The 13,223-nt window shown below is 45.5% G+C and overlaps 2 protein-coding genes across 2 annotated transcripts in view; both read right to left on the bottom strand.

The window, feature by feature from the left end:
* LOC147709678 (uncharacterized) overlaps positions 1-13,223 on the bottom strand; it is a 349,189-nt gene that overhangs the window by 109,240 nt on the left and 226,726 nt on the right. The gene's annotated exons all lie outside the window — the stretch shown is intronic.
* Positions 1-13,223, bottom strand: part of LOC147709679 (uncharacterized) — a 72,143-nt gene that overhangs the window by 9,794 nt on the left and 49,126 nt on the right. The window contains exon 3 of the mRNA XM_086925532.1: positions 5,043-5,192. Coding sequence (XP_086781658.1) covers positions 5,043-5,192 — 150 coding nt within the window. The remainder of the gene's footprint in view (positions 1-5,042; positions 5,193-13,223) is intronic.

Raw genomic sequence — 13,223 nt, forward strand, 5'->3', positions numbered from 1 at the left:
CTGATGCCATACCACAGCATTCCTTGCACTTGCATCTCACCTGCTTACATCATACTTCAGCATTACTTAACTAGCATCGCACCTGCTGACATCATACTGCAGCATTCCCTGCACCTGCTGACATCATACTGCACCATTCCCTGTACTAGTGTCTCACCTGCTGATGTCAAACTATAGCGCTCCCTCTACCAGCATCTCACCTGCTGACCCATACTGCAACATTCCCTGAACTAGCATGGCACTGGTTGATGCTGTGCTGCAGCATTACCTGCACTAGCCGTACACCTGCTGATATCATAATTCAGGATTGCCTGCACTCGCATCACACTTGCTGACATCATACTGCAGCATTCCCTGCATTAGCACCTCACCTGCTGAGTACACACTTCTGCCTTCCCTACACTAGCATCTCACCTGCTGACACCATACTGCAACATTCCCTGAACTAGCATGGCACCGGCTGATGCCGTACTGCAGCATTTCCTGCATTATCTTTGCACCTACTGACATCATACTACAGCATTCCATGCACAACTGTTCAACCTACTGACATGATAATGCAGCAGTCCCTGCACTAGTGTTGCATCAACTGGCATCACAATGCAGCATTCCCTGCATCAGCAGCTCACCTGCTGACGCCATACTGCAGCATTCCCGGCACTACCATCTCACCTGGTGACATCATACTGAAACATCCATTACACTAACTTCACACATGCTGACATCATGCTACAGCAGCCACTGCACTAGCGTCTCACCTGCTGATGCCGTACTACAGCATTCTCTGCACTAGCGTCTCACCTGATGCCATCATTATGAATCGTTGTCTTCACTAACGTCACACCTGCTGACATAATTCTGCAGCATTCACTGCACTAGACTCTCTCCTGCTCAAATCATACTACAGCATTCCCTGCACTGGTGTCCCATCTGCTGACATCACCCTGCAGCATCCCTATGCTAGCATTGCACCTGCTGATATCATACTGCAGAATTCCTTCACTAGTGTTTCACCTGCTGACAGCATACTACAGCCTCCCCTGCGCCAGCATCTCACCTACTGACATAATACGGCAGAAAGTGTTTCACATGCTGACAGCATACTACAGCCTTCCCTGCACTAGCATCTCACCTACTGACATAATACTGCAGCAGTCCCTGCACCAGCACTAGTCCCTAATATGGTTAATAGGGTGGGTCATCTGGTAATTGGCATAGAGGAAAGATCCTTTGGGGGAGAGCAGGGCCTTACCACTGCATTAAGGCAGGACATCACCACTGCATAAAGTAAGGAATGGGATGAATAAAGGGATGAAGGTGCAATTTGCTGAAATGCGCTTACAGGTGTATGTTATTTGCATGTGCTAGCACAGTTAAACCATGCCTATTTGTTTTCCCAACACGTTATGTTAATAATAATGACCTAATGTAATGTACCATGTGGCCAGGCTACAAGAGGGGAAAATGCGCTAGAATGCTTCCTCGGTCATAGCACGGCTTTCCTTGTTGAGGCATGATGGACAACAGTTGTCGTGGAGGTGGATGAGGAGGATCGGGGTTGTGTCCTATGGAAAGTTAATGGATGGCAGGGATCATGGCCAAGCTTTATTTTCTGCCTCACTCGCTCCATTCTCTTGCTTCTGGAGTCACCAGCTCGGATAGTTATAGGCTGGAACTGACATTCCTTATCAACAACTCTGCAAATGAATCTGAAAATGATCTAGACACCTCCAAATGTACAACATCCTAATAAGTCCTGCTCTGACTTTGTATAGTTGAAGCCCCTTCTAAACACTCCCCAAAGTCATGTCACCAGCTCCCTTTGTACAAACACCAAGAGCCATACCGTTCCACCTGCAATGTTTGACGGCAAATGTAAAGCAAATAAAGTGCCAGGGAGCCACAGCAGGAGCAGCTACTTGCTCACCAACTACAAGAAGGATAAGAACACAGACTTGAACAAATGCAGACCACCACATTTGGCTAGAGTCACTCCTTTTTACTATAATTCCCTCTACTCCTTCTACTGCTAACTGTGATCCCGCCGAAGGCCCAATCTATCACACCAAATTATGATCCCACCCAGGACAAACCATAACCCATCACACTCACGACTCACTCTGATGCTTCCCAATGTTCGCTATTGTCTAACTCAAATTCAACCCAAGGCTCACCATCGTCTCACTTCGATTCCACCCAAGGCTCATCATCATCTCACTCCGATTCCACCCAACGCTCACCATCGTCTCACTCCGATTCCACCCAAGGATCATCATCATCTCACTCCGATTCCAACCAAAGCTCACCATCGTCTCACTCCGATTCCACCCAAGGCTCGTCATCATCCCCCTCCGATTCCACCCAAGGCTCACCATCGTCTCACTCTGATTCCACCCAAGGCTCGTCATCATCCCCCTCCGATTCCACCCAAGGCTCACCATCGTCTCACTCCGATTCTACCCAACGCTCACCATCATCTCACTCCAATTCCACCCAAGGCTCACCATCATCTCACTCCGATTCCACCCAAGGCTCGTCATCGTCCCACTCCGATTCCACCCAAGGCTCACCATCGTCTCACTCCGATTCCACCCAAGGCTCACCATCATCTCACTCCGCTTCCACCCAAGGCTCACCATCATCGCACCCCGATTCCACCCAAGGCTCACCGTCATCTCACTCCGATTCCACCCAAGGCTCGTCATCGTCTCACTCCGATTCCACCCAAGGCTCACCATCGTCTCACTCCGATTCCACCCAAGGCTCACCATCATCTCACTCCGCTTCCACCCAAGGCTCACCATCATCTCACTCCGATTCCACTCAAGGCTCACCATCATCTCAGTCCGATTCCACCCAAGGCTCACCATCATCTCACTCTGATTACACCCAAGGCTCATCATCATCATCTCACTCCGATTCCACTCAAGGCTCACCATCATCTCATTCCGATTCCACCCAAGGCTCACCATCATCTCACTCTGATTCCACCCAAGGCTCACCATTATCTCACTCCGATTACACCCAAGGCTCATCATCATCGCACCCCGATTCCACCCAAGGCTCACCGTCATCTCACTCCGATTCCACCCAAAGCTCACCATTGTCTCACTGAAATTCCACACAAAGCTCACCATAATCTCACTCCTATTCCACACAAGGCTCACCATTGTCTCACTTTATTTTCACCCAAGACTCACTATCATCCCACTCATATTCCACCCAAAACTCAACAATTTCTCCCACTGATTCAACTAAAGCGTCACCATTGTTTCACTCAGATTCCACCCAAGGCTCACCATCGTCTCACTCCGATTCCACCCAAGGATTACCATCGTCACACTCCGATTCCACCCAAGGTTCACCATTGTCTCACTCTGATTCCACTCAAAGCTCACCATCGTCTCACTCCGATTCCACCCAAGACCCACCATCATCACACTCCGCTTCCACCCAAGGCTCACCATCGTCTCACTGCAATTCCACCCAAGGCTCACCATCGTCTCACTCCAATTCCACCCACGGATTACCATCATCACACTCTGATTCCACTCAAAGCTCCCCATCATCTAACTCTGATTCCACCCAAGCTCACCATCGTCTCACTCACTCCGATTCCACCCAAGGCTCACCATTGTCTCACTCTGATTCCACTTAAAGCTCACCATTGTCTCACTCCGATTCCACCTAAGACCCACCATCATCACACTCCGCTTCCACCCATGGCTCACCATCGTCACACTCCAATTCCACCCAAGGCTCACCATCGTCTCACTCCAATTCCACCCAAGGCTCATCATCGTCTCACTCCAATTCCACCCAAGGCTCCTCATCGTCTCACTCTGATTCCACCCAAGGCTCACCATCATCTCAAGCCGATTCCACCCAAGGCTCACCATCACCACACTCCGCTTCCACCCAAGGCTCACCTTCATCTCACTCCGATTCCACTCAAGGCTCACCATCCTCTCACTCTGATTCCACCCAAGGCTCACCATCATCTCACTCCAATTCCACCCAAGGCTCACCATCATCTCACTCTGATTACACTCAAGGCTCATCATCATCTCACTCCGATTCCACCCAAGGCTCACCATCATCTCACTCCGATTCCACCCAAGGCTCATCATCATCTCACTCCGGTTCCACCCAAGGCTCACCGTCATCTCACTCCGATTCCACCCTAGACTCACCATTGTCTCACTCAGATACCACACAAAGCTCACCATAATCTCACTCCTATTCCACACAAGGCTCACCATTGTCTCACTTTATTTTCACCCAAAACCCACTATCATACCACTCTCATTCCACCCAAAACTCAACAATGTCTCCCACTGATTCAACTCAAGCGTCACCATTGTCTCACTCTGATTCAACTCAAAGCTCACCATCGACTCACTCCGATTCCACCCAAGACCCACCATCCTCACACTCTGATTCCACCCAAGGCTCACCATTGTCTCACTCAGATTCCCACAAAGATCACCATTATCTTACTCCTATTCCACACAAGGCTCACCATCGTCTCACTCTATTTTCACCAAAGACTCGAAATCATCCCCCTCTCATTCCACCCAAAACTCAACAATGTCTCCCACTGATTCAACTCAATCATCTCACTCAGATTCCACCCAAGGCTCATAATCGTCTCACTCCGATTCCACCCAAGGCTCACCATCGTCTCACTCCGATTTCACCCAAGGCGCACCATTGTCTCACTCCATTTCCACCCAAGATTCACTATCATTCCACTTTTATTCCACTCAAAGCTCAACCATGTCTCCCACTGATTCAACCCACAGGGCACCATCATCTCCCTCTGATTCTACACATGCCTCATCCATTCCACTCCAATCCTATCTCAGCCTCACCGTGTGAGATACCACATCATCCTCACCCCATAAGTTTGCAGAAGCCAAGTCAGCTCCCTTTTTCATGGCTCTGGCTTCCCACCCAGCTCTGTTTACACTTTTCCTATCAAGCTGTTTCTACACAAATAAAATCACTAAAGGATAAATGACTGGGTGTTGGTGACGCACCTAATCTGGTCTCCACACATTGGTTACCACAGAATGTCTTGCAGCACTTCTGATCTTCAGGACAGCTGGAGTCACCATGGCAAATTTCATGTGGGATACACGCAATTGGAATAGCAAAATGAGGTCGTGGAGGACAGGAACCAGCATGAACTAAAACCAAAGAAAAGAGGCAACAATTAAAATCTAGATTTTTACAGATTTGTACAGCAGCTTCTTTCTCTTGCTTCTCCCGGGCTGTTTTCTCTCTGCCTTTCTTGCCCTATTTCTGGCTCATTATTGCTCGTCTCTGCTCCTTCTACTGATTGCCTCTGAGCGTCGTTTCCATCCGTCTCTCCTCATCTGCCCATCTTCTCTTTGCACCTCTTTCTTCTGCTCTCTTCCCGCTGCAATTCTTCCATCTAGTTCTCTACAAGCTCTAGCACTTCCCATCCCTTTGTCTCCCTCTGACCTTCTTCTGACTGCCTCTTCTCTCCATCTATGTTCTCCCATCCACATTGTCCTTGTCTTTCCTCCCACTCCTATCTTCGTCTCTTCTATTTCAGTTCCCTTCCTACCTTTTTCGCTTTGTCACCTGGTCACTGACTTTCCTTTATTGTTTTGTTGCTCTGTCTTCTCATTGCTACTCTCCTTAATTTCCCACTTCTCTCTACTTCTCTTCCAACACCCTCTTCTCTTGCTGCAGATCTCTGTGGTCTTCTCTTCTCACTGTCATTCTTTCATTCATCGTTCTTTATGTTTTCCTCTCTCTTTCCATTAATTCCTATTACTGTTAGCGCTAGCCCCGTCTTCTGCTTGACTTTTCTCTAGGCTCCTTCTTTTAAAGCTTTCTTCTCCAGTCTTCTTGTCTTTCTGCCACTTTTCTACACTGCCCTTGCCACACTTTTATTCCATGCCACTCCTTCCCTTGCCATTACTCCTTTGTATTTCCTTATCCACTTTCACTCTATTTTCTTTTCCTTTCCTCCTTTGTCGGATTGTGAGTTCATTTCAAGCAGCACCATTAGCAAACCTAAATTATGACTATTTCTTATTGTGCCAAATAAGGGGCAGATTAATTTTCTACTCCTAGCTCAACCAACAAGCACCTGCACCTGCATGCTGCTTGATGAGATTGAAGAAATACGAGAACAACAGATAACTGGTGCCGTCTGACCTCCACACCAGAGAACATCTACACCTTCCAAGGCAATGCTGGTAACAGAAGCATTGCTGTCAGTGCCTGGCCTGGATGACATCAATAAAAGTGGTATTGTCAGTGCCTGGCCTGGAAGGCATTGATAGAAGTGGCACTGCCAATGCCTGGCCTGGGTGGCATCAATGGAAGTGGCACTGTTGGTGCCTGGCCGGCATTGATAGAAGTGGCTCTGTCAGTGCCTAGAGTAGATGGCATTACCAGAATTTTCACTGTGAATGCCTGGCCTGGGTGGCCTCAGAAGAAGTGGCACTGCCAGTGTCTGGCCTGGAAGGCCTCAGTAGAAGTGGCACTGTCAGTGACTGGCCTGGATGGGATCGATAGAAGTGGCGCTGTCAGAGCCTGGCCTGGATGGCATCAATAGAAGTGGCGCTGTAAGTGCCTGGACTGGATGTCATTAATAGAAATGGTGCTGTCAGTGCCTGGCCTGGATGGCATCAACAGAAGTGGAGCTGTCAGTACCTGGAGTGGATGGCATCAATAGAAGTGGCGCTGTAAGTGCCTGGACTGGATGTCATTAATAGAAATGGTGCTGTCAGTGCCTGGCCTGAATGGCATCAATAGAAGTGGCGCTGTCAGTGCCTGGAGTGGCTGGCATCGATAGAAGTGGAGCTGTCAGTGCCTGGCCTGGATGGCATCGATAGAAGTGGAGCTGTCAGTGCCTGGCCTGGATGGCATCAATAGAAGTGGCGCTGTCAGTGCCTGGACTGGATGGCATCAATAGAAGTGGCGCTGTCACTCTCTGTCTTGGATGGCAGCGATAGAAGTGGTGGCACTGCTAATGCCTGGCCTGGGTGGCATCAATAAAAGTGGTGATGTCAGTGTCTGGACTGTATGGCATGGATGGCAGTAAAAAGGACACCATACACGTAGTCTATGATGTAGAGTTCTGCAGAGCACAGTGTGGCACTGAACCAAATGCACCTTCAGTACCGGTGGGTAGCCAAGACAGGTACTTATAGCCACTGGTGCATCCATAATGTCCAAGGAGCAAGTTTGCCTTTTACACTTTGCCCATTGGTTAAACTCACCAACTTCCGTGTATTTGTATTCCACAACCCCACACCACTTCCGCTGCAGGAAGTGTTCAATCTGACATGTGTGGTGCAGATAAATGGTCCATGCACTTTACATAACTCAGGCTGAGTGTAAAAGCCTCCTTCGCTGCAGAGCTGCAGGGCTCCCGCCTCCAGAGTAGCTGGTCAACAGTATCTACCAGTGGAGGACTGACGAAAGAGTCTGACCCCGTCATCTTGGCTCTGAAAGACATATCTATTACTCTCCTCCACTTCAGCAGAACTATCTACCCTATAGAGCTTTCAGCCTATTGCACTGCGTGACGCAGCTCCACATGGTCATGAGTGTGGATACTGACTTTTCACTTGGCCCTAAAGTTGAATCGAAACTAAGGGGCATATTACCAAGATTAAGCGATAAGTATCGCTTAACACAGTTAGCGGCTATAATATTATCGCAGAGCTCCGCCGATTTTTATCGCAGATAAACCTTGCCATTATCAAGGTTTATCTCAAAAGCGATAAAAATCGTCCGAAATGCATGAATATGGCTGAAAAGTAAGCGATATTCATGCATTACCGAGCTAATGCTCTTAGCCATGTTATCCACCTCCCATTGGATAACATGGCTAAGAACTGCTCTGGGCAGGCGTTAGCTTTTGGATATATTTGCGCTCAGCGCGAATATTTCAAAAAGTACGCCTTTGTAGGTAATAGGAGATAGCGATGTTAGCAACGGTTTAGTCGCTAACATCTTGGCACGCCCACTTTGCATGTCATTAGCGATAAATATCGCTGACATGCAAAGTGGGCCCGAAGATGATCGCTATCTCCTACTAACTGTCGCTAACTGGTGTTAGCGACAGCTAGGTAATAGAGCGATAAAATTATCGCCGCTTTAGCGGGAAAAATTCCTGCTAAAGCGGCGATAAGGCCCTTGGTAATATGCCCCTAAGTCCTTGACGAATCCAACATCAACACAGAAGTCGAGGGGCCGCCCCCAAGTGTTAACCCATTCTAGTGCCCTGTAAACTGAAAGAACCCAAGAAGCCAATCATGAAAAGAAGTGGATTAAAGGAACCAAGCTGGTCTTCTGGACGGTGGGGTCAGACCTGTCCTTACTGGTGACCGCCCATTGGTGACAGCTCATTTCACTGAATGTCCCTGTCAGGCACCCTTCCCACACGGTTATGTCGGTGTAATGCATCAGTGAACTGCACAGAATGCAGAAAGGTAATAGTAAAACAAACTAGTACAAAGACTGAAAAGAACAAATGGCATGCAATGCAGTGAATAACTTGTGACACTCATGTCATCTTTGTTAGCGTGGGTCCAGCAACTTCCATGATTTCAGCCCCAAGAACATATGGAAACATCTGAGCTTCTTTCTGTGTGCACGAATGATCTCTTGTGAGCTGACCAGATTAGGAAGTGACGCAGACTGGAAGCATTCAAATTACTGGGCTTATTTCCAAGAGGCCTGCGCTGTCGCAGCGTCACTTTTTTTGATGCTCTGGTGGTGCAGGCCTCTCAATCATATCTATGAGGCCATGCAAAGCCAAGTCTTTGCACTGCCTTGCCTTACTCCATGGGGCTTATTTACAAGACCCTTGCACCGCCGGTACATCACTTTTTTCCATATTAAAAGTGACACTCCAGTGGCTTGAAAAATATCCCCATAGAGAAAGGCAAGGTGGGCCAGACCTTAACTCTATGTCAAGGAGGCGTCCCATGGGTGTTGCAGTGAGTGTTCACATGCACCACACATGGATTTTGATGCTACCACCATGGTGCAAGGGTGCCTGCATTGCAGGGATGATTGTGTTGGTGCAGGAAGGCACACCATCCTGCACAAAAACATAATTATTGGTGTTTTGCTCCTTCTATGTGTGTTGCAGAATGCAGCACACACGGAAAGGGCAAAAACAAGGAGAAATAACACTATTTCTCCTCGTTGAAGCACTCTAATGACTCCATTATGGCTGCTGCCTCATATTTACAGATCCTTGTAAATCTGAGGCTATGTCAAAAAGCAATGTGTGTAGTGTGGCTATGTCTACAGCAACACTTATTGCACTCCTCTGTGCCCCAGATAACTGCAGCGAGGTGGCCCACATTTACAAGGCAGCGTTAAGCTACGCAAGTGGCTTAGAGCCGCTCTGGTGGTGCAATGCACATGTAAATATGCCATCAAATTGTGCGCTGGCACTGGCTGGAAGGAGAAGAATGCATCATAAATATAGTGCATTTGTACCCTTTCAAATTGGCATAGGGCAGCACAGTAAAAAGACTTGCAGCACTGCCATATGCCAATTTTATGTAAATGAGGCCCCTCAAGTCTCAGATAGGAACATCTGAAAGGGGCTCATCTTCGCATTTACTTTGAGTATTTGTGGGAAAATATGCAGCCACACTATATGCACATATCTGCCAGAAAAGCACTATTTGCTTGCCATATTTGCTCAAATATATTTGCCTCAGACCAACGGAATTGCTTATTTTTCACTTGTGTTAAATTTTCACTTTAGAGTCAGTGAAATGTATTTTGCAAAACCCTGCTGCCTGCCTGCACTTGTAGTGTGTGTGCTCCCTCTGGTGTGAAAGCAATGCAACTGCTGGCATTAAATAATCCTTGCAAATAGGGACAACTATGTTATTCGATGTTTGCTTCCATGGGGTTATATCGGGCTTCACCAGTTAAAACCATAAACCTGAAATCCTACCTATAAAAAAGATTTTAAATTAGCCATAGCTTCTGTTAAAAATAACTTTAAATAGTTTCGTTATATGTAGCAGTCTGTGCCTAATTTGCAGGATAGTGCACGCCGGTGCCAAAGCTTTGCTCTGGAACTCGCCAGTCCTAAGGCTGCATGATCCTGATGTCACCTAATGCCTCTTTAATCCACAATTAGACACCCCCTCTCCTTTTGTCTCTCTCTTGCATGTTCCTGCTTCATCCCTTTGTGATGGGTTTTACATCTTTCTATTCTTCCTCCTTTACCCCTCTTTTGTTTTTCCAGCTCTTGATCTTGGTCAATGTCTGATTAGGAGAAATAAGTGCTGGTCCCCAAGAATGAGAGTCGGTGGGCCCCTCCTTTCCACCAGTTTAAAGGCTTAAATTAAAAACTAGTATCAGTAGATATAACTAGGAAGTTACCCTACCATTTTTTAACCACACAATAACCCAAGTAACTACCTCATATTGAAGGTTCAGATTACCCCAAACTTCTGATAAAAAATGTACTATAATGTTTACCAGTGGAATTAATGAGGAAGTTCCTCATAGTTCGACTACACTAGGGGTCATGGTTCCAATACATATCCGTACTCAGCAACGTGCAACCACTAAAAAACCCAGGTAACCACCTTATAATGAAGAATCAGAGTATCCATAACTATTGGTAAAAAACGGTATTATAATGAGTAGGTGAAGTGAGAATCCTGTCTCTATACTCTACCTCCCCCCATTGTTATCATTTTTTTTTTTTTTTTTACTATTACGAGTTGGGCAGTCGGACCATCAGCCCTACCAGAGAATCACACTTGGAGCGGAGTTCAGAGTCTGCAATATGCTTGGCAGGACTCCCGCTGTCCCGACAATTACATTAAGAGTTTCCGCTCCTTCATGATACACATGGAGGTTCTTCTTCCATGTAAACATGGAGAAGAGGAAATAAAGGGGACCCTTCATGTGCCCCCCTGTGTGCATGCACATAGGTTCCTTCACGGCATGGACTTTTGAGTCCATCCCATGCAGAAACGTTGTAGTTCGGTTCCATTGTGGTGCCTTTTTCAAAGAGACTGCAGTTGTTAAAAGAGGCACCGCCATGGAATCGCCATGATGTCCGCCTGGCAGACTACTGAAAAGTTACAATCTGGGAGTGGGTTTGGCGAAGCGGTGGCATGGGGGTTTGCACTGCTTCGCCACTGCTCCGCCAAAATGTTGTAATTGGGACCTAAGGATATTCCCATACACCTTATAACATGTGCCATAGGATATTATTAAAGCTCAAAGTTTCCTTTTTTACTGATATTTACAGATAAATGCAACCCTGGGTGTTTCCTGTCACTATTTTTTCAAGTGGAAAATGCAGAAAATTTGACTTTTTTTGAGTGACTCTCCATGCTGTGAATCATGAATTTCAGAACAGTAGCTATACAGATTCATGGCATATAGAGCTTAAAAAAGGCATGCGATTTCCTAAAGTCACTGAATATCTCTACATATGTTTGTGCTATTATGCTAATAATTTCATGTATATTTTTTTTATTATATTTGGCTGTATAATGTGCTAAAACCTGGCAGGCATCAAAGTGTGAGTGCACATTTAATAAACAAATGTGGAAATATATGATAGAACCACTTGTTCACAAACACAAAATAAATATGCATAAATGCCAATAAGATGGCCCCAAAAAAAATGTCTAAATACAGATGGAAATGTTAAAAAAAAGAAATACCATGTAATGTGTAGCCCTGGATATAATGCACTGGTACTAAGGAGAACAGGATATCCATCAGCTTTGTGTTTGAGTAACGTATGCCCAAACCTCTAAATCAGACATTTTGACATTTTCTTAAATATGCAAAAATGGACAAGTTTCAAACAGAAATGTAACAGACTTTTTTTGTAAAATGACTAAATATTGGAGGTTCACCTCTCCATTCAGATGCCCATGAAAGCCTTGGGTAAAATGGATCTCTCCTAGATCATTTGAATGAGTCTAGCCTGTTTAATTACACTCACTGTGAATTCCCAGCATCATTTCCTTTACCGTATTTAATCCCACACATCCCACACACGTATAAAGAACATATTGGGTCACAGAGGTATTTTTAGCTGCAAATATTAGCTTATGGTTGGAAACACACCCATCTGTGCCCTCCTGGATTCCCCCCCCCCCCCTTTTTGTACCGCTCCTGGATTCCCAGCAGGCATTACTGGATTCATAACTGCACATTTCTCTGTCACATGTGTAGTAAATTCTGCATTTATAAATCCCACTTTGGATACTTGAAGGATATCTGAAGTAGACCAACGTGTGATTGACATATAGGACTTGACTCTATGCAATAAGAAATAAGCCTTCTTATAAAAACAGGCAGAAGATTTAAAGCAGAGAAACAGAAGGAATATTATTTCTTCAAATCTACGGCTTGTCTGAGTGTGTTGGAGGAAATAATCATATTTCATATTTTAAATCTTTAATTCCGAAAATATTGGACATTCCTGATTCCGTCTCCTTAAACATACAGAGGGAGCATAGATTGTCGCAAGGACCTCAATGTCTTCTGATAAACCTAGAGGAGTCATGCTTCTATTACTTCTTTTTCTAGAATATTCTGATCTTCTTAAAGCTATTCTCTCAGCCAAAGCAAAAAGAATACCTCATATCTCATGATTTGAGACATCGTTTTTTTCAGAAGATGTTGGCAAAAGTAACAGACAAAAGCAATTGTTAAACATGTATTCTGCTCCCTCAAAGCACACTTTTGACTATTTCATCCATGCTTATTTAAAGTTACACATAAGAACAAAAAACAACCTACAAAGACCCCATTAAATGAAAGCAATTTTTAGATAACATCAGAGGAGATGCTAAAGAAACATATTGTTCCTCATGTTTTTATGCTTTTCTAGTGAATTTATGTTTCTTTTAACTGTTCTTTACATTGCATAATTGGAAAGTTAGTTCTATTAATTCTTTCTCTACCATTATTAAGCTAATGCTATTCCTTTTCAGATAACCTTATTATCATCTCCTCTGTTTCTGTTATTCCTTATGTATCCTGTCACCACTTCCCGGACCTCCCTGAGTGACGATGTGCCATCTCATCCCTGTTTTGCATTCCCCATAGGTATGTTGGTCTTGTTCCTTTTAATTTTTATCCTTTTATATCTATTCTTCCATTCTACCCCTCACCCTTCCTCCCTTTTGTTGATGTACTAACAATATCTCCCTTATCCTATC

The sequence above is a fragment of the Lissotriton vulgaris genome, chromosome 6, assembly GCF_964263255.1.
Source record: "Lissotriton vulgaris chromosome 6, aLisVul1.2, whole genome shotgun sequence".
NCBI lineage: Eukaryota > Metazoa > Chordata > Amphibia > Caudata > Salamandridae > Lissotriton > Lissotriton vulgaris.